Below are 23,383 nucleotides of genomic sequence, written 5' to 3' on the forward strand. Positions count from 1 at the left end.
ATCCTCTCATGTGTACTCTATATATTTAAAACTCTGAACTGTAATGTCAATACTGACCTTAGAAGCTTCCTAGAAGGTTGTAAGAGAACCCATGGGCACCACACCAGAAACAAATACCTATTTGATATTCCAAGAGTACGACTTAATCAAACTAGAAATGCTCTACAAATCAAGGGACCCAGAATGTAGAATTTTGATTGAAAAGGGACCTTCCCAATCACGTCAAAGATTGTCCCTCAACCAGTTTAAGAGAAAAACTAATTACTATCTAATAAACTCCATATAACCTACCTTACCTCCTAAATGTCAACCCATGTCTTGCTATTTTCAAACAATACTGATTATTGACTAACTTGTATAACTGCTGATATCTGTCATGTATAAAATTGTACAAAACATATATATATATATATATATATATATATATATATATATATATATATATATATATATATATATATATATATATATATATATATGTCGTACCTAGTAGCCATAACTCACTTCTTAGCCTACTATGCATGGCCGAATTTGCCTAATAAGCCAAGTTTTCATGAATTAATTGTTTTTCGACTACCTAACCTACCTAACCTAACCTAACCTAACTTTTTTGGCTACCTAACCTAACCTAACCTATAAAGATAGGTTAGGTTAGGTTAGGTAGGGTTGGTTAGGTTCGGTCATATATCTACGTTAATTTTAACTCCAATAAAAAAAAATTGACCTCATATATAAAGAAATGGGTAGCTTTATCATTTCATAGGAAAAAAATTAGAGAAAATATATTAATTAAGGAAAACTTGGCTTATTAGGCAAATCGGGCCTTGCATAGTAGGCTGAGAAGTGCGTTCTGGCTACTAGGTACGACATATATATATATATATATATATATATATATATATATATATATATATATATATATATATATATATATATGTCGTACCTAGTAGCCAGAACGCACTTCTCTGCCTACTATGCAAGGCCCGATTTGCCTAATAAGCCAAGTTTTCCTGAATTAATATATTTTCTCTAATTTTTTTCTTATGAAATGATAAAGCTACCCATTTCATAATGTATGAGGACAATTTTTTTTATTGGAGTTAAAATTAACGTAGATATATGACCGAACCTAACCAACCCTACCTAACCTAACCTAACCTATCTTTATAGGTTAGGTTAGGTTAGGTAGCCGAAAAAGTTAGGTTAGGTTAGGTTAGGTAGGTTAGGTAGTCGAAAAATAATTAATTCATGAAAACTTGGCTTATTAGGCAAATCGGGCCTTGCATAGTAGGCTGAGAAGTGCGTTCTGGCTACTAGGTACGACATATATATATATATATATATATATATATATATATATATATATATATATATATATATATATATATATATATATAAGAAAATTGTAGTCAGCTTATTTAGTTAAAATTACTTCTGCTGTTCTGTTGCAATTTATGTTGTTACATCCCATTGTTGATGTGACGATGTGAATTGAATGTTGTAACTAGTTCATCAAGATTGTAACTTGCTTAGCTAAATGAATTGTGGGGTTCAGTCCCTGAGCCCATTATGTGCCTCTGTAACCCTTTCCACTACCGCCCACAAGATGGGTATGGGGTGCATAATAAATGAACTTAACAAAAACTTATGTAATCTCACCAACTCATTAATTGTACTTATAGATGAACCTATAGCCAGCAGCTGTTTAGTCAGAGTTGGTTTGTTTTTGTATTAAGGCAGGTATTATCTCCCCTAACTCCATGTATGACTAACCGTCCTCTGAGATGGGACTAATTGTTAAACCTATAGCTAGTTCTTGATCTACACTGTAATATCTCATATAGAAGAGGGTAGCAGCACATTGCTGTGTATACCTAATTTTGCTAACTTTTGCTAATTTTGCTAACTAAAAACTTGCAAATAAATTATTATTATTAAACTTATTATTATTATTATTATTATTATTATTATTATTATTATTATTATTATTATTATTATTATTATTATTATTATTATTATAATTACCAGTCGGAGGGCGTCTCAATTATATAGCTTATGTGTGTTAGCTGAAGTATTTTGTATTTTAATACAAGCATATATAATATCACATAAAATACATAATGTTGTATACCATATTAAATCATTTAAAAAACTGAAAAGAGTTGATACTGGAAAAGAACCATCAGTTCTGCGCAATCTATTAAGCGTTCGAAACCAAAATACCTTATATATAAATTACTCTGCGGCTAGTTCAAGCAATGATTCTTTATTAACCCAATTTATGTTATGTATTATTTATTTAAATATTTATGAGGATCAAAAGAAGATAATAGAGGATTACGAGATTGCCAGCAAAGTGGTCGGGGCGGGACACGGCCAATGTCAACAAAGATGGTGTCTCTCGCTGAGTGAGTATTGCGGCTCCTTCTCTCCAGTCCTCCCTGGCCCTCATCTCCACTATCAGGCCACATCACTACGCCTCTAACTCATACACACGCCTATCCTAAATCACATAACGAGCTGTGATGCTATTTATAATTATTTATATAATGCGAAGAGCCGAATGTATGAGGTGGCCCGACGCTGGCTGGTGAACATGGGAATTCTGAAGCACCGCACAATTCTGTACTAGACTGTTTTATTTAAATCCACACTCACTCTTCCGTATATACCTATCCAGTCGATTCTTGAAACCTGTTACACTGGTTGTCTCAGTGTAACTGGTTGTCTCATTGATGGACTGAGAATTTCGCCCACATAAGTGTTATAAACCCGTGGAACAGCCTACCCGCTGTTCCGTAAATGCCAAAACTCTGTTAAATTTTAAAGTCCAGCTGGAAGACAATCATCAGGGCAAATGGGGGGGATCTTTGACAAGCTGTTAGTTTCCTGTCCTCATAGGAAAATGTTAATATTATTGTAGAGGCCACTAGTGTGTTAGTGGCCCTTGGGTAAATTCAGGTAACTGGCAGCCCATTCCACATCCTTCCCTTTTCCAAACCAATACATCGTGTTTCTGTCATTTTCAGTACCCTGTTTATGTCTTTAACACATTTAAAACATCAATTAGGTTAAGGAATTTGTATATATCAATGTTGAACTGCATTTGCCATTTCTCCACTCAACATTGAAGTTTACTCAAGTCTGTTTGCAGGTCATGAGTGGTCTTTAGTGTTCACTACACACCCTATCTTTGTATCATCCTGCTGGTTTGTAACAAACCTGCTGATATTACTGGTCACACTGATATTAAATTAATGTTGTTCGTGTAAATTATGAAAAGCGGTGGGAGCAGTATGAGCTCAGATTGAGTCCAGACAAAATGATGCGCCAGACAATAAATATGTAAACGTCAGTAACGATTAAGTGTTTTCACACCCCAAAACTGTCGAGTGCTAAACCTAAAAAATAATACATATTAACACTTTCGCGCTTTAGATTAGAGATAACTCGTCGCCGTTTTCTCTTACGATTCCGCATAAGAGCCGAGTTTTCTCGTCCATCGAAAAAATATTTCTATAAATTCCATTTTTTAACCGAAATGGATGGGGATACTTTTGTTTTGTAGGGAATTTATTTGCGAATGTTTTGGTACCAGAATGAATATTATATCACATAAACTTCTATGAGTAAAAAAAAATAATACACAAAGTATGTTTGGGGGTGTGGCGAGCGTGTGGCAGTGGGTTCCCTTTAGCCGTTGATATATCCAACACGTGGGAAATATTTGTATGTGTTATGTATATGTCTGTGTAGGGAATTTTACTGCGATCACTGTCATACAAATTATAAAATGTTTCAACAAGTATAAACATGACAAACATCAAACGAACGAAAACAATGCGTTCGTTTCTGCCGCGAACGCATACTGAGTGACGTGGTTCTATATTTGGCGCTTCTCTTACACATGCTTTGTACAAATGTTATACAGTTCATCTTATAGAAAATTTTATTGCTAACACATTGGTATAAAAAAGAAATACGTACATAGAAAAGTAGGGTCAGGAAACGTATAAATTTTCCAAGCATGATTTCCCCCGTGTTTTCGCCAGTGCGCTCGCGGCTAACTACTCTCCACTTCACACACTCTTGCGGGTGGGCAATTACCTATATTAAACATTCATATGCATATGTCCGTGTAGAGAATGTTATTGCGATTCCAATGATACCAAAATCAGCGATGTAGGACAACTGTAGGCTTCGCAACCATTAAGAGAGTGGAAACATTTTGTTGCTGTTTGGCGCTCTCGGCGAGTGATCTGCATAGTTTTTTATTTGGTGTTGATACTCCTTATGCTTGGGCGGCATTTTATAGGTATGCTCTTATAGACAATTTCATTGCGAACACAGTGATACCAAATTTAAATACGTGCACCTTCAATTATTGTCAGGACAGTCAAAAGAGTGTACACTTTTCGGTCTTACCGCGTAGGCGCGCGAAGTGCCGAAAGCATCTGGGGTATTGTTTTTTTTTGAGCGCCGAGAGCGCGAAAGTGTTAATAGGCACTTATTAATATATATTAATAAGGCACTTATTCCTATGCCCTCTCATCTCTTCTTGTGCTATTTCTTGTTACGTTGTTCAACTACTGCTTCTTGCGGCCCTGTTTCCACTTTGAGACTCTTCTATTTAATCTTACAAAAGCAATTTTGGGTTAATTTTATTGTAGCATCTTGCCACCTGTGAGTGCACCGGTGTGGGACCGGGAAAGTGATGAGCGCCGTAGACGGCACCAACAGCAGCAGCAGCAACAGCAGGCACTGGTTACGGCGTCTCGAGCAGCACCGCCATATGGCCACAGAAAAGGATGGTTACCTCGTTCTCAGGAGGTTTGTTATTTCAATAAATAGTTGGTGATTCTTGTGTAACTTTGCTACTCTCCAGCTAATGTTATACACTAACAAATTCTTGCAATGGTGCAGATTTTGCTTTTATCTTGTCCCTTTTTAATGTTTTTGTTACTCTTTAGCTCCACCTTACTTTTTAATTTTGTGCAAAATCTAGTTACAAGAGACACAGTACAGCATTTTTATTTTTAGTTAACTATTTCTTGATTAATGACTACTAGATTCCCTTAAATTGTATATAATTAAAGCTGGCAACAACAGCATGTAATATTGGTTCACCAAATTGAGAAAGATCTAATAAGAATTTCCTGTTCTAGGATTTTGGAGATGGTGGAGCATTTCCAGAATGTCACATAGCCCAATATCCACTGGGAATGGGCAAAGGTGGAGACACAGGTGGTGGTGGTGGTGGAGGGGGGTCAACTTCCAATGCTCTGGCAGTTCAGTTAGATGACAAAGGCAAAGTAAAATATGATGTATTGGCCAGACAAGGACATGCTAAAGATAAGGTGAGATTTATGATGTACTGCAACACATTGTTATTCAAGGAGGGTATAGCCCTTATTAATATAAAGATGTAAGGAATGATTTTTGTGACAATGGCATAATTGATGCTAAAGTATCCAAGAGTAAGAGATTATTGTTAAGTAAAACCTTTTTCTTTGTCTATATCCATATTAATTTGACCCATGGTGCATGTTTAAGCCTTAATATGACAAATATTTATATAAATGATTGTGTATTCCATTCCTTAACCATTCAGGATTCTTTTATTTTCTCCTGGCATAAAAAAATTTGGAATCTTCATTTCATGATACTAAATTCATTATGTCTGTGGTAGTCATGGCCTTTAATTATCTTTTTTCATCTTACCATTACAGCAGTTATTTCTAAGACAGCAAGGACATTTACTGGGGTGTCACTCATTAATTCATACACTCGTCACCGACAACATGTTATCATACATAGTGTCACAGATTCGCATAGTACAGATTCGATAACTGCCATTGAAACCTTGCAACAGGAACACATAAGTGATAACATCCATCTGATCACAAATGTCATATCACTAATGCAAACACTCAAATGTCAAGGCTGTCGGGTACTTATCAACTGGGTGCCAAGTCAGGTGGAAATACTGTAATGAGAAATGACATTGCAGACGAAGCTGCAAAACTTACAACTAAGAGAAGAAATGTAGACATTTACATACCACGAAGTCTATCACAGATTAAGAAAATAATTAGAAACAGAGCAATGCAGAAGATGTACAGTGACCACAACACAGCAGTTGTAACATCAGGCGCTGCGGGTTGGTACAAGAATTCAACCAACTACGAACCACTTAGTTTGATGAAAGGGAGTAGTAGAACAACAGAAGTACACTTACATCGCATCAGGCTTGGATACCCATGTGCATGGGAAATAGGCTTACATGTTCCAGAAGATGAGAGGAAATGTCAGCACTGTGGAGAAATGCCCGAGAGATCACTGGAACATTATCTAACACAGTGCAGAGTTACAAACCCATTAAGATTTCAACTTAGATTCAACAGAGCGGAAGAAGTTGTTAAACACGTGGGACAAAATCTTACTGAAGCTACCATAAGAGTCATAAATACTCATACTCTGCCAAGTAAAACAGAAACAAGCAACGCTTAGTGGACCAGCCAGATGCTTAGGGCCTGTGCAGAAATATACATAAAAAAATACACTATAGGTCTTCTGTGAAATTATTTAGAATTTTATTAATATTTGTTAAGTTTAATACAAAGTATTAAAGAATACAGTTATAGAGTATAATACAGTGGCAAATCACCTGTTGCCCGAGTCCTGTTATCACAACTACTTGGTTAGGGAACACTGTGGTTCAGCTTCATGGGACTCTGGCCTTGCATACTTCCTGGAAGTATGCAGAAGTATGCCACTCCTCTCCAACTATATAAATACACACATTTCAACACCAGGCTGAGAACTACTGCTGAGGTGACCAGACACAGCACAGTGACTCGATTTACTCTGCTAGGGTGATGCTCTAGACCTCCAGTCTTCTACAGCCTTGGCCTTTAATGTCCTACTAAGTCTTCTGCTTTTGCAACAGGAGTTAGGTGTTTCTCGCAGCAGCTGGATTTGTCTATGCTTTCTCGCCTACATCACTTATCACAACCACCTCAGCACATACGAGGGGGCCTCGTAGCCTGGTGGATAGCGCGCAGAATTCGTAATTCTGTGGCGCGGGTTCGATTCCCGCACGAGGCAAAAACAAATGGGCAAAGTTTCTTTCACCCTGAATGCCCCTGTTACCTAGCAGTAAATAGGTACCTGGGAGTTAGTCAGCTGTCACGGGCTGCTTCCTGGGGTGTGTGTGTGTGTGGTGTGGAGAAAAAAAAAAAAAAAAAATAGTAGTTAGTAAACAGTTGAGAGGCGGGCCGAAAGAGCAAAGCTCAACCCCCGTAAAAACACAACTAGTAAACACATGTCACAAATGCACCGCACTAACTCGCTTACCTCAGTATTCTATCGTACATATGCTGAAAAGTAATTTAACACTTTCGCGCTCTCCGCAAAGGTCACTCAGCCAACCGAATGTGCGCGCTGCGTTTTTATCGCTTAAGCGTAAAAACAAAAATGTGTATACTCTTTTTACTCTTCTGACCTTAGTTCTCATGCTACGTATTTCATTTTGGTACCAACGTGTTCGCAATAAAATTCTCTAGAAGAACATCAGTAAAATAAGTCACGAAACATATAGGGATACCAGCACCAAATAAATAACTACGTAGATGACTCGCCGTGAGCGCCCATCAGCAACAAAATGTTTTTACTCTTGGGATTGTAATCACCTCCACACTTGTTCTACAGCGTTAATTTTGGTATCAATAGACTCGCAATGAAATTCCCAACACGGTGATATGAATATAAGCGTAGAATAATGATGCAGCCCGCCCGCAAGAGTGTGGGAAGTGGTGAAATTGTTTTCCGGTATCGGTGACGGGACGACGCACGGCGCTTTGAAAGTTTATACTTATTTCACTCTCATGACATTAATTTTTTATGTACGTCATTCATTTTTATGTCAATGTGTTCGCAATAGAATGTTCTATGTGCCCATAGGTAAAAAATATCAACAAAGCGTAAGTTAGAATAACGACAAATATAAAACAACGCTGGAACATATCAGTGAGCGTCAAACACACACGAAATATTTTTACTTTTGTTATGTTTGTCAAGTTTATACTTGTTGCACACAGTTATTTTTGGTTGTATATTGATCGGAATAAAATTCCCTAAACAGACATATGCATATAATACATGATATAGGGGAAGAATTACCAGTATAAACGGCTAAAGTCACCCACCTGCAACCCGTTTGGGACAAAATACCATTTGATCGAAGTTATCCACACCTTTCATGAACTTATTGTACCATGAAGCCTAGTGGTGAGAAAGAGAGCCTCATGGCGCGCAGTTTGAAACAAACCCAAAGTAAATCGGATAAAAATTGAATTTTATACAAATATTTTAAAAGTTGACATAACTTTATGTCCACTATGCGTTAGCGTTAGACGAAACCGAACGCGCCGGCGCGTCCAGATAGCGCGAAAGTGTTAAAACTCTTGATTTAACTTTAACATTGTATGCTTAGTTTGTGATTGAGGTTGGGAGTGTTACCTCAGGTCAGGCTAGGGTGTGGAGAGTTGCTACTGGTCAGGCTAGGGTGGAGAGTGTTACTACAGGTCAATCTAGGGTGGGAAGTGTTGCTACAGGTAAAAAAATCATTTGGAATAATTATATGTAAGCAAAGCAGTACGACCAGACCAGAGTTTCATGTGGCAATTAAGAGGTATTAAAGATACTAATGGTTTCTAATGTGACCCTAGCAATTGATACATTCCCAGAAACATAAAGGACTGCAAACATTACAGCTATATTCAAGAAAGCAAATAGATATGCCTTAAACTACGGACCTTTGTCATTGACTTGTATCTCAGGTGAAATACGGAAGCAAATAATTTGAAAGATGATAGTAGAACATTTTGAAGGATTTACTATAACTGAAAGACAGCATGGTTGACGAAAAGGAAGGATGCCTTTCCAACCTCATGGAGCTCTTCTATAAGGTCGTTAAGTATAGTAGGAGAGAGAACGATGCGAGCAAATCCACAAGGGCCGTGACGAGGATTGTTTCGGGCCGTGTGTAACGATGTGAGGATTGTATCGTCTTAGATTATTAAAAAGCCTTGACACTGTCCCTCACAAAAGGCTGAGCTGCAAGTTGAGAAACAGGCTGGATTTCCTGGGAAAGATAACTGGACTGGATTAGAGACTATTTGACAAGTAGCAAAAGACAAGGTTTCCTATTTGTTGGGTTGAGTGAAGTGGCAAATAGGGTTCTGTTGGGCTTGATACTTGGACTTCTAGTGTCATAGATTTATGTAAATGACTCTGGAAGCTTAATTTTAAGAAAATTCAACTTTAGATTAATGTATAGTGTATAATGTAATTTAGTATTACATATTATAATGTAATGTACATGTAAGTATGATGTAATTAATGTATAATTGTAATTTAGTATATAATGGTATAGCAAATCTACAGGATATCTAAAACTAGCCAGCAATGATATTCAGCATACCCCTTGTTAAGTCTTGTTAAAGTATTATTTAAGTGTGTATTCTCAGTGACTTTGATCTAAGCTAGCTCCTGAATATGATGTTGATGAACAACTGAAGACATTCATTTCTTCTAGACATAACACATTCTGTATAGATACCTGTACTTCTTTTTTGTATAACCTGATGAAAAAATATATACAGCATTTAAGTTAAACAATTAATTTGGATGGGTGCCTAGCCCAGTTTCCCTACTTCTACAATGAAGGGAATGACAAATTGATTTAAAACTCGGTAATTGGCGTTGGTTTATCAAATCCCTGTGTCTTCCTGGAGAGTATAAGTGCTTTATAAAATTTCATCATATTTCATCGTTGGCTTTTCTTGTTTTAAGAAGTTCTTGATATACAACCTGTAAATTTTTGTACAGTTGGGAATAGTTCAGTACTATATTATGCTCTTTAAATGTAAGTCCTTTTTGACAGGCAGTTTTCCCAGTGTTTTACGTTCCCTCTATGATACGGTCTAACTATTTGTATGTTTTTTATCTTGTTTATTTCCTCCATATTGCAGAAGCTTGAGTTTTTCTTCATTGAACATTATATCGTTTTCTGTAATCACTGAATTACTTGGTTTGTTTCAGTTTGGAATTGTTAGATCCACTATGGCTATTAATCTCATAAACAAATTAGTATCACCATACTCGGCATGATACACAACTATAATTTGTCTTACCTAGGTTGGATATGGGAGTGTCAATGTACTGGGGTAAGTACACGTAGCCATAGGGTAGAGATTTTCACGATATGGGGGGGTTAATTTGCTTTGTTGACTATTATCCCCTGGTTATTGTTTGTTAGGAAGTTGATTTCTATTTCCAGTTACTCATATTGTGGGCATTTTGTGCTTTTACATCAGAGCTCCATTTATTGAAAGCTTTTGTGAAGTCTTTATATTTTGTCAATACTGTACATCCAAAGCAAATCATAGTGGACCAGTAAATGCTTGTCACTCACTCCAATTAGTTTACTGTACTTGTCTTCTAGGTCTCCAGTTTAAATGATATTAATACATCAACCCAAATTGTATGCTGTCTAGTTCTTACATGTCCACTACGGGCTCACCATAGCCTGTGCTACTTTGAACTTTTTGTTCCAAGTAGCCGAGTCTAAAACAACAACATCATCATGTCTAGTTCTTGTTTGAGGCGTCTCGTACATCTTTGTGAAGTGAAAGTCTAATGCGATATTTTTTCTTCCTAGATTGTTTACTCCAAACTCACAGATCTTTTACCTTCGGCCATCACTTCAGAGGACGACCCGGATCTCCAGCGGCCATCAATTGAGGAGATAGAAGACACAACTGAGAAGACCAGACAAGCATTGGAGAAACTTACGCAGGTATATAACTACAATATGATTACAATTTAGGCATTATGAATCATATTTTTTCTTTATCTGTAATATTTATATACAGAGGAGCCTTGATTAATGAATTTAATCCGTTCCGGCACCGAGCTCGTCATGTGAAATGCTCGTCTTGCGAAACGAATTTCCCCATTTAAAATAATGGAAATAAAATTAATCCGTTCCACCCGGTCGGCCGAGCGGACAGCACGCTGGACTTGTGATCCTGTGGTCCTGGGTTCGATCCCAGGCGCCGGCGAGAAACAACAGGCAGAGTTTCTTTCACCCTATGCCCCTGTTACCTAGCAGTAAAATAGGTACCTGGGTGTTAGTCAGCTGTCACAGGTTGCTTCCTGGGGGTGGAGGTCTGGTCGAGGACCGGGCCGCGGGGACACTAAAGCCCCGATATCATCTCAAGACAACCATACTCAAGATAACCCCCGAAAAACATCAGTATGAAATTTTATAATGTAATATAATACATGTAATTATTATAAATGTTTTGTTCTACTGTTTTCAATTGTACTTTACCTTATGAAGAGTTGTTGCTGGCTTGAGGGAGATGATGGGGAGGTGGAGGAGGAGAGGGGTTACGGTGTGGAAAGAGAATCCACCTCTGAGTCAGGCGATTTCCTTCTTCAAATCTGCAGTAATTGTCTTTCTGTCTCTTGACAACACTATCTTTAGCAAGCAGCGGCTTTTGCGACATCAGTGGGTAACAAATTGTAGTCACAAAACCACAAAAAAAACAACAAAGAAAAGTGCAAATAAATGCAGAGGGAGGCTTGTCCTGCACGATAATACAATACTGTCGTCGGAGGTGTCTGAGAATTTGCGAGAACCAGCGGGAACACTAGGAAGAACCACGTGGTTTTCTCGTTAATCAAGATAAATTTTCTGCCTTAACGAGTGGCTCGCTCATTACCTGAAATGCTTTTAGATGGGGCTACTCTTCACTCGAGGTTCCTCTGTATATTTTACTTAAGTTTAGTGTAAGCCAAAGACATACTGTAGCAGTTTCCTCTCATTTTTGTACATTACTGTACCCTTTTTTTCTGATATCTAAGGTCTGTGACAGTGTTCTGAATTGTAGAAATTTTATTTGTGGATCTCGTTCAGAAATGCTTTTGTTACATTTAAAAGTGCATTTCCAATTTGCTTCATTTGTATTTTGCATCAATGCTAAGTTACAAGTATTGTTTTAAATGGTTATATTTCTTGTGAACTGAATAGCAGTCTTAGGGTTCAAGCCAGGTTGGTGGTTAGACAAATATGAATGTAATATTCAAATATAAAAATATTAAAGCATTTAAATAGAGGTAAGCTTATGAATGTTTGTATGCAGACGATCTGGTATTTTTTGCCGAGAGGAGGAATTGCAAATGATTACAAATGAGTGTGATAGTGTACGTGAGAGAGAGAAGTTGAATGTCGGTGTAAACATGGTATGATTATGGTGTATGAGACATTGGAATAGTATGTTGTGAATTATTAAGATTCTTAGTAACATGGCAGAGCGATTTGAAGTATAGGATAAAAATGGGGGAAAGATACTGGAAGATGTAATATGTATTAAATAGTTAGGAGCAGTGTAGTATCAAAATAGGTATATGAAAGGTGAAATAAGAAAGAATAATGAGTGGGAGAGAGAGGAAGAACAGTATAATGAAAGGAAGGAATGTCAGTATGGAAGTTAAGGATGGACTGATAAAGAGTAAACTACTTACAGCCATTACATATGGAAGTGAAACTTGAGTATTGGAAGGTGCAGAGTGCTCAGGAGTGCAAGTAGTGGAAAGCAGCTGGTGTAAGTATGTGGGATGAGTAATGAGGTACTTGAGAGGTATGATATGAGTGAAAGGGGAATAAAATGTTGGGGTGAGTGAAGCACAAACCACCAAGATTGTATGGATATACTAGTAGGATACTTGTGAATCACTTAACAAGAATGATGAAATAAGGAGATCATATAGTGGAGACATATTGCCATTATTTTCAAAAGGACCAATGCAGGGGGGCTGGAGAGGGTCAGAGAGTTTGAAAGAGTGGGTTTGTGTGGTGATAAAGCATTCAGGAGAAATTTTTGGAGTGGCCAATCCCTGAAGGGCAACTCAAGAGAGGGAGTAAGGTCTCAGTTCAGTTTGTCTGTAGCTGGCAGCAAGACTGCATAAAAGAAAATTAATTTATCTGATGTATACAGTACTTTAGTCTAGAATTTTTCACTAAAAAAAAAATCTCTGAGCACTGCATTATGTTTGTTTTACACCAGGGTAAGATATCATCAGCCATGCCAGTAAGATGTGCAGAAAAGCAAGCACCAGCACAGTATATACGCTACACACCATCACAGCAGGGCGTTTCCTTCAACTCTGGAGCAACTCAGCGTGTTATCCGAATGGTTGAGCAACCCAAGGATCCAATGGAACCTCCCAAATTTAAGTAAGTTTTTGCTGATTTCATTATTGATTTGTGTCCACATTCTGTACTGGTAAACCCCAATCACTGTATTTTCCTGAAAATATTGTGTTTTACAGGCATATCATGATATGCCTGTAAATAAACTTTTGAAGAAAGCTCTTTATACAGGCTTTCAAATCTTGCTTTACAATCACAAAACATTTTTAGTCCAAACTGGCAATGTATTGCATGAACATGTTTTGTTCCTTAAACAGCACAAGCACTTCATGAACTCAAGGTTTCTGGCACAGCACAAAACATGATGAACATTTATTGTACAAATGAGAAAACATATGCCATCTTTTCCACACTATCAGCAAAGTGAAACAAATATTTGACCAAATATTTCTAATTATTCATGTTTTGTGGAATAAGCTTTTATTCTCATAATTATTTATTTAGTTCATTTCACTGAAGCTCGGTGAAGTTTATTTCACTGAAGTCTTAAAATCACTATGTAATAAAGATACAGTATATTTCGACCGCAGTTGTATTTTTCAAACATTGTACTCATGACTTTGGTGGTACAGTTTCATGAGATACGCTAACCTCATAAGGCAGTATTTATTTTTTGCCTGTGCAGCCTGCTCACTAAACACATACCAGTATAATTATGGTGTATATATATTAAGGAACAATGCCTGAGTTAATGTCTTCAGAATGTGACATGTGTCAAAACAGTCACAATCACGTGTCCACAATAGCTGGTGAAGCCTGGAGCCAGGTTCACGAAGCAGTTACGCAGGTACTTACGAACGTGTACACCTTTCCTCAATCTTTGACGGCTTTGGTTACATTTATTAAACAGTTTACAAGCATAAAAACTTCCCAATCAACTGTTATTGTTATAAACAGCCTCCTGGAGCTTTGGAGCTCATTAACTTTAATAATTGTAAACAAAGCTGCCAAAGATTGAGAAAAGATGTACAGGTTCATTCATAAGTGCTTGCGTAACTGCTTCGTGAATCTGGCCCCCAAGACTCTTACTTGGGCACAGCCATGTTGCTGGGTTAGGTCTGGGCAGTGTTGAGAACATGGCTGGAAATTGTCACTCTGTTTCTTCACTCATAACCTATCCCCTTCATAGTCACAAGAATCATTATTGTACCTAAACAGCTCATCCTCCTGTTTAGGTAGTACTTATAGTAACAATGAGGACCATCGAACATATATTGACGTAAAAGGCAATTAGAAAGTATAAATTGGTACTATTGAATTCGGACAAACTGGAAAACGTTTTGTGTTGATGTTGCAAAGAAAATCTAACCTAACCTTCTTAGGCCTAATACGTGCTATATGAGGCCTAATATAATGCATATATGTGCTATACTAGGCATAGTAGTAAGTTTGTTTTTATCTTTAATTTTTAGACTCTATAAAGTGAATAGTAATACTAGTACCAAATTTTACTATCCGATTGCCTTATACGTCAATATGTGTATGATGATCCAACACATGGTTACAAAAAGTACTATATAAACAGGAGGATGAATTGGTATATGACAATGGAACTGCCCAGCATCCAGGATCTCAGTGGTAGTAGGCCAAGGGATAATAGCAAGTGGCAACGCAGTTCTTTACATGTTGCTGGGTCATCCTCACTGATTTTCTGCAGTCTTTTATACGTTATAGATCTCAGATGTTTCTGTATATATTTGACTGGAAAAATAAGGGAAATCCAGCTCATCCTCCTGTTTGTAATTTTCTAATTGTAATTATCTAAGTGTAGTTACAGGATGAGAGCTATGCTTGTGGTGTCTTGTCTCCCCAGCACTCTTCGTCATATAATGCTTTGAAATTACTGATGGTTTTGGCCTCCACCTTCTTACCTAACTTGTTCCAACCGTCTACCACTCTGTTTACAAAAGTGAATTTTCTTATATTCCTCTGGCAGCTTTGTTTCATTAGTTTAAATCTATGACCTCTTGTTCTTGAAGTTCCAGGTCTCAGGAATTCTTCCCTATCAATTTTATCAATTCCTGTTATTATTTTGTACGTAGTGATCATATTGCCTCTTTTTCTTCTATCTTCTAGTTTTTGCATATTTAATGCCTGTAACCTCTCCTCGTAGCTCTTGTCCTTTAGTTCTGGGAGCCACTTAGTGGCTTGTCGTTGCACCTTTTCCAGTTTGTTGATGTGCTTCTTAAGATATGGGCACCATACAACCACTTCGTATTCCAGCTTTGGTTTAACAAAAGTCATGAACAATTTCTTTATTGATTTTTTTTTATTGTTACTGCCGAAGGCGGCTAGTTTATTGTGCACCCCATACTCATCCTGTGAGCGGTAGCGCAAAAGCATTACAGAGGGCACAAAAGGTCTTTATTAGACCTCATCATAGATTATTACATAAACAGTTTCATCTATCCTTCACACCTTATAGTTACAATGTCAGCTAGTTACAGAGAAAGTGTTATTTCAAGAGCTATATATTTACAGTAAGTCGTCATACATTAATGGTAGGTCTTATCGCTAATACATAATAGTTTGACCAATGGGGATATTACAGAGTCATAGGGGAGCTTCTGTTTATTATTAGTCCTCACAATACACTGCTTGTTTCTGAATCTCATATGTCGTTCATCTACTGGAAGCGAAATGTGGATACTGTACAGTGTAAGGATTTCGGGTAATTTATCCATGGTAATAAGATAGGTTGCCATATCATACAGAGTGAGCTTAGATTTATCTCTAAATGGCTCAATTTTACTACAATCCAAGATATAGTGTTCGAGTGTGTGTCGCTGTCTTTGTCCACACACTTTACTTCATCTAGATCCCTATACAAGCCGAACTGCCAGAGATACTTGTAGCCAAGTCTTATACGAGCTGTGACAACATCTGTTAGTCTACTGACTTAGTTACTTACCCCATACACATGTTTTACTTCACACATTTCATTGTGATGAACAATGGACCTGCTAGTTCTAGTTTGCACTGTTCTACTTTCTTCAAATTCATCCAGGAGTTCTCGTCTAATGACACTTAAGGGACCTATTTGATAACTCAAGATTCCGTTCAATACTGTCTTTATTTACTGCAGCCTTAGCAAGGGCGTCAACTTTGTCATGTTCCTGCAGTTTTTTTAGTATTTCTCCATCCATGTATTTAAAAGCAATTCAGAAGTTAGAAAGGGTAGCATAGGCTCCTCACACAGTGTTCTTAATGTGGTCCTCAGGTGACAGTTTTCTATCTTGAACCACCCCTAGATCCTTTTCTTTGTCAGAATTCTTTAAAGATTTCTCACATAATTTATTGGTTGTGTGGGGTCTATGTTCTCCAGTTCCACATTCCATAACATGGCATTTATTCACATTAAATTCCAATTGCCAAGTGTTGCTTCATATACTTATTTTGTTCAGGTTTTCCCTATTATCTTAGCATCATCAGCAAACATGTTCATATAATTCTGTAATCCAACTGGTAGATCGTTTATGTAGACAATGAACGTTACCGGTACAAGAACTGAACCCTGTGGTACTCCACTCGTGACATTTCTCCAATCCGATACATTGCCTCTGATTACGGCCCTCATTTTTCTGTCAGTTAGGAAATTTTTCATCCATGTTAGCAGCTTACCATTTTACAAGCTTAGAAGTTTGTGTAGTATTTATAGTGACGATGAGGACCATAGTACATATACCAAAGTACAAAGTTTGGCCTGGTCAAAGACCGGCCGCGGGGACACTAAAAGCCCCGAAATCATCTCAAGATAACAACATAATTAGAAAGTACAAATTGGACAAACTGGAAATGATTTTCTATTTATTTTGCAAAGACAAACTAACCTAACCTAATCTTCCTAGGTCTAATACATGCTATCTGAGGCCTAACATAGTACATGTGTATGCTATACTAGGGCCTAGGAATATTTAAGTTTGTTTATTAGTTTAATTTTTTTGGAATCTATAAAGTGAATAGTACAAAATCCTACTATCTAATTGCTTAGTATGTCAATGTTTATACTCTGTGCACATAGTTATAAGTTAAAAAAAGACCTGTGCTTTGATATCTAAACGGGAGGATGGCAGCTACCTCACACTGTCAACAGCGTGAGGTAGCTGCCTGCCACCTCACACTGTCAACAGCGTGAGGCAGCTGCCTGCCACCTCACACTGTCAACAGCGTGAGGCAGCTGCCTGCCACCTCACACTGTCAACAGCGTGAGGCAGCTGCCTGCCACCTCACACTGTCAACAGCGTGAGGCAGCTGCCTGCCACTCATGGCGCCTTCATCAATATTGCTGTGTTTGTCACTGAATATTAGTCCTCCCACCTATATTCCTTCATCTTGCACTTGTCATCCACATTTGGTGGGCCGAAGGCAAGAAACTGAGGGATGTTACATCCACAATGTCTTTGTAATTACTGTATAGGAAAATAAGCTGGATTCTGCCCTTTCAGGGCATTCGAGCACCTAGGACATCTTTTGGCCTAGGGGTATAACTATCAATGGCCTCAAGATTGTCCCAATCCATTACTTATTCAAAGTGTATATTAATCCTCGTAGCTTAAGGGTTAACTGGTACATTCATTTCAGAATTAACAAGAAAGTTCCGCGAGGTCCTCCGTCTCCTCCAGCTCCAGTAATGCACTCTCCCACACGCAAGGTAAGGAAGACTGAAGTAGTGTGGGAAAAGTTAAGAATAATTAGTTAATTAAGTATGCATTATAATTCTTATTACTCTACTAATGTTGAAAGGATAATAAATGTGCAGTACGGGGCATTCATAGTACAGTTGGACAGATGATAATATTTGAGAATAACACACAGGCATGCCTGATGGGAAAAGTTATATTGTACAATATGTTTAGGTTGAATTGAGGTACATTAATGTTGAGTTGTTGCTGTTTCTCAGAGTGTAAATTCTCTTGGGAAAATGATGTGTTATGTGGGCATAGGGAAGGGAGGGGCTTAGAAATGGAGTTGGAATGTTGCCCTACTAGATGATAAAAACAGCTTAATTATACAATTAACCTACAATTAAGTTAATTGTAGTCAATTAGTTGCAATATCTAGTTGAAGTTGAGAGATGTTCTTATGTTATTCATATTAAGTAGTAATGTACAGTAACATGCTTAATTTTAATTGTTAAAGAATAAAGATAAATGAGTTTTAGAAATGTATAATTAAATGTAGTATGAATATTTTTTAGGTAACAGTGAAAGAGCAGCAGGAGTGGAGAATACCTCCATGTGTTAGCAACTGGAAGAATGCCAAGGGATACACAATTCCACTTGACAAACGACTAGCAGCAGACGGGCGAGGTCTGCAGTCAGTACACATTAATGAGAAGTTTGCCAAGTTGGCTGAAGCTCTGTATATTGCTGACAGAAAGGCCCGAGAACAGGTGAGAATTGAAGTTATTCGTACTCATTCATTCATAAGCACTCAAATGGCTTTATATGTAATATTTATTAAAAAATAAAATTTACAAATTCATCAGGATCAGGGGGATCTTAATAATAGCCAACGTTTATAGACTTACTGATGCCAGTGCTACATAGCCTTCCCGGCTTGGTGCCTTCTTTTGATAATTACTTTACTGATGCCATTTTCTTATTTAATGGGAATGTATTTCATGGTGTATTTGTGTCTTGTGCAAAAATTTCTTGTTTAATTTTCTCGTAACTCAGTTAATATACTTTTAAACTTGTTACTGTGTTTTCTTTAGGTTATTAGGTATATCCTGTATACATTATAGTTTACTTTGTTGTTTTCTGTGCTATCGCACTCGGTTGCTCCCTCGGGCAATATTCTACTGACCTCAGGTCTGGATCTGGCACAGTTACAGTTGGTCGACTTTCTGTGCTGCTGCCGAGACGAACTTTTCAAAATGTTCTCGTCAGGTCATATTGGTGCTAGTAAACATGATGAAAGATTAGTACACTCAGAATGAAGACAGGTTAGTGAATTAAAGGGCAAACAAGTTAATGACTGGGGCTGAGGACAAGTCGCAATCACGTCAACACACACGTGCAATCTCGTTTTTTATGCGTTTTTTATTTATTGCTACTAGCATTACAAAACCTTATTGATTTGATATTTATTTACAATAAAATAGTGTGAATGGTTTGATTATCTTATACAGTATATGAAAGTATTCAGTGCAGTACTGTATAATTAATAATTCATTTTGTCGGGGGACAGGAAGCCAGAGTGTATTCATACATGTTTTGGCTTATATCAAGGTCCCCCCAAGGCTGAGTTACTGATCCTGCCCAAGATGCAACCCCACAACAAGCTGAGTACCTACTCACTGCTAGGTAAACAGAGGCATTAGGTGAAAGGAAATGTGCCCAACCATTTCATTTCCGCCTGGGATTTGAACCTGGAATTCTCTATTGTGCGTCGAGAACGAACCCACTTGTACTACCGGGACCTTCAAGGTGTATTGTGAGCAACAGAGGATGAAGCTTCAGCTAATGCTTGTCATGCTGTTTATGTATTCTTGAACTAATAAACAGACTACAGGCATGAAAGACACTCGTCACCCCGGCACAATACCCCAACACATGACCCCGCTTCCTTGCCTAGTTGGGCCGGTTTAGAGAGCCTCAGATATACTATGCAGCTGGGTTTAGCCCTGGCTCTGTCTCTCCGACTTTGACGTTTCCTCTCACTGGCTATTCTTCAAGCTAACCCACTTCCCCGCTCACTCTGCCAGGTATCCTGACCTATATTTAATTCATTCATTCATGACAGGCTGGTCTGTAAGTAGACAGATATAGATAGGCGGGTTGACAGTTGACTACACATATTCAGACTATATATATTCAGATCTCCATGCCTGAAAACAGGCTTTGCATTTTATTTTTTCTTGCTGACTTCAAACTCAATTTCATATCGTAAAACTTTTACATTTGTATTAACATATTTTTTGTGAAGTAATCTTGAGGTTCTGGGACTGACATGGATGTTTTCTAGACATACTATTCTTACTGGTGGTATTAATAATTGTATTAATGTGTACTCACCTAGTTGTGCTTGTGGGGTTGAGCTCTTGGCTCTTTGGTCCCACCTCTCGACTATCAATCTACTGGTGTATAGAAGATTCCTGAGCTTCTTGAGCGCTGTGTGTGTGTGTGTGCTGTTGCAAGCTACTGCTGTCTTCAGCATTTTGCATTCACTTCTCCAAGTGCCATTTTATGCAATAATATGTTTGCATTTAAACACTTTTATTTCAGTATTTAGCAATTTATTTTAGGCATTCAATGTAGCATCTGCCAAATACTTGAATCCTTTGTGAAGGACTTGAGATAATATTGGTTGGGCCATAGGTTGCTCATGAAATCAATCATATTTCTACTTTGGAAAGGAGAAATTTGCTTGAATATAATATTTTTCTACATGGCCGTCTTAAAATGTTATTTTTCTAACAGGTTGAAATGCGAGCACAAATAGAAAAGAAATTAGCTCAGAAAGAGAAGTTCAGAAAAGAAGAGTCACTTAAGGTGCTGGCTAAGAAGGCGAGAGAAGAACACGCAGGGCTTCGTCCAGTTCCTTCAGGACCAACTGATGATGCTGAAAAGGAGAGAGAGAAACTGCGTCAGGACCGTGCTCGGTAAATTTTTTAAATTGTATAATTCAATTTAAGTGCTAAGTTTGCCTATAGTTAGTCAAATAGAAGTTGTTCACAACATGTTGCAATATATAAAACAACATAACATACCTTAATTATGCAAACAAATGTTGTAGAAATATGTGATGAATGAGGGTGGTGAGTTTGGTGTTACTTCATGGTGTGGCATTTGAGTCTGTTGCTAACAAATGGCAACATTTACGGGGTCCAGGTATGTTTTGAAAGTTAGAAGATCTGGTCTCATATTACATGACTTGAAAAAGTTTTTCTTGGTGCATGGACTGAGGTTTTAAATGTTATCTCTTAACGTAGGTATATGATTTAAGCATGCAAAATATTTGTTGTTTTCTTGGAGAGCAAAATATGATTAAATTTTGAGAAAAAAGACATTAGGGTAAAAAATAAGGTAACATGAAAAAGGAGGAAAAAATGTCAAAAATAGGATATCTAAGATGTTGGAGTAAGAATAATTTGTCATTGTTTATTTAATGTATGTATTTACATTTTTTCTAGGGAACGTAAACGGGAAACTGGTGTGGCAAATGCAGCTGCTGATAAACGTGGTAAACTGGCCACACGTGAACGGGATGTTACAGAACAGATTGCCCTAGGCTTGCCTCAGAACACATCTGGGGGAGGCGAGGCTCAGTTCGATCAACGTCTCTTTAACCAGTCACGTGGCATGGATACAGGCTTTGGTGATGACGAAGCGTATGATGTTTATGACGCGCCTTGGCGTGACACTGGAAATATTGGTTCTAATATTTACCGACCGACCAGAACGGCAGAGAACGATTATGGTTCAGGTATAGAGCATCTCATGTCCACCAATCGATTTGTCCCAGATCGTGGATTCTCTGGTGCAGATTCTGGTACGAGTAGGTCTGGTCCAGTTGAATTTCAGCGATCAGGTGCTGATGAGAAAGATGAAGATGACTTGTTCGGTGTCATTGGTTTGCTCTCAGAAGCCAAAAAAGCCAGCAAAAGAAATTCAAATACTGAGGATCGTGGACGAGATGACCGTGACAAGAGGAGGAAAAGAGATTGAGGTTAAAATTTCATTTTGCATTGTGTAAAAGTTCCATGATGGTTGTTACAGTTTTGTGAAGGTTTTCACTTGTTACAAGAACTATTGCAATAGCTACTTGTATTGAATAAAGTGACAAGTAATGCTGGTCCTTAATGCTTTCAAGCCTTGGAATACCATCAGGCAAAACTGTGCCATGATTAGCACCCTTAAAGGTCTATGCGGTGAAATGTTCTTTTACGAGATGGTGCGTTTGGCAAGTTATAATTCTGGAGTACAACATTGTTTATCAGCATAAAGTACTTTATGCTGATAAACACATCATGCTAATGTGCTAGAAAGTTATATTTGTAGCTGGGGTGAGAAACCAGTGTATGATAATTTCTAGAATTAGTGTATGGTAAATATGTAATGGTACTCCCTTGCCCGGTTCTCCCTCATCTGGTGATGCCCAATTACTATTTTGTCAGAAAAGCAAGACTGGCAATAAATATTTATATAAAATAGTCTTTTAGTACATAATGGAAGTCATAATTTTCTGTAAAACTTTTAGAGAAGAATATTCTGATATACAATACTATCTGTTACAAGTACAGTATTTTATTTATACAGGTTGATTATTGGTATGGATTGGAGATATTAAGGTAACATTTTTAATTTTAGCATATCTTATAAACCTTAAATGTAATGTAGGCAGCTGGAAACTGCTTTTTGTAAAAACCTAACTTTAAATGAAACTTTGGGCCACCTTTTGCATTACCATGTTGGTATACCAAAACTTAATTAAAGAGACTGTGTACATTCAGGCTTTGTGAGAAAATTATCTGCATGACTTTGAAGGAGAACCATGTATTGTTTCATACTTGGAGTAAGTGGATGGCTGTGGCTGCACATGCAGGGTTTGTTACATTGATGTTTCATCAATAGACTGCAGTTTGTTACCGACTTCCTTGTAAAGGTTTATACAGTATCGACTTTTTATCAGAGACGGCATATTTGTATAGTTATTTCAGTATTGATACTGATAACCTTTTTGTACAAGTTAAACAAATATACAAATGTGAACCTAAAGAATTGTTTTTTCGTTTATTTTCATTATTGAATCTAAGAGGGAGCTTGCTAATTTTGGCTTCATTAACCTCATAAGTACTGTGTAATTAGACTAAAAGGTAAGGCATTTATTTCACAATAATGAGGAAAGCTTTAATACTAGTATATGTTGAGAGAGAGAAGACGAGAATGGGTGTCTAGGTGGTCTTGCAATGGTACTGAATGACGGTGCATAGGGAGCTCGATTGCTTCGATGATCCAATGGGCAGGTGAGAATGGCCAGTAAAGCTACATTTTTCTACCATGGCGTGTGAAGGGAAATGATAACCAGACCATGTACATTTAGGCAACCCTTGTGTTCACCATGGATAAAAACCTGCATAATCTTCATTTCCTTTCA

At 37.5% G+C, this 23,383-nt stretch overlaps 1 protein-coding gene across 2 annotated transcripts; it reads left to right on the forward strand.

Moving 5' to 3' along the window:
• Nucleotides 1-2,281: 2,281 nt before the first annotated feature.
• Nucleotides 2,282-23,007, forward strand: Bx42 (Puff-specific protein Bx42). 2 transcript variants are annotated; one of them, XM_045728268.2, is made up of 9 exons: nucleotides 2,282-2,408; nucleotides 4,671-4,830; nucleotides 5,166-5,357; nucleotides 10,724-10,861; nucleotides 13,137-13,306; nucleotides 17,864-17,933; nucleotides 18,480-18,674; nucleotides 20,707-20,888; nucleotides 21,420-23,007. In XM_045728268.2, exons 1-9 carry the CDS (start codon nucleotides 2,380-2,382, stop codon nucleotides 21,952-21,954), a joined length of 1,671 nt encoding a protein of 556 aa, XP_045584224.1. In that variant the 5' UTR covers nucleotides 2,282-2,379; the 3' UTR covers nucleotides 21,955-23,007. The 2 variants fall into 2 exon arrangements, with proteins under 2 accessions (XP_045584224.1, XP_069174502.1); XM_069318401.1 differs by lacking the exon at nucleotides 2,282-2,408 and adding an exon at nucleotides 2,582-2,625.
• Nucleotides 23,008-23,383: the final 376 nt, after the last annotated feature.

The sequence above is a fragment of the Procambarus clarkii genome, chromosome 90, assembly GCF_040958095.1.
Source record: "Procambarus clarkii isolate CNS0578487 chromosome 90, FALCON_Pclarkii_2.0, whole genome shotgun sequence".
Taxonomy (NCBI): Eukaryota; Metazoa; Arthropoda; class Malacostraca; order Decapoda; family Cambaridae; genus Procambarus; species Procambarus clarkii.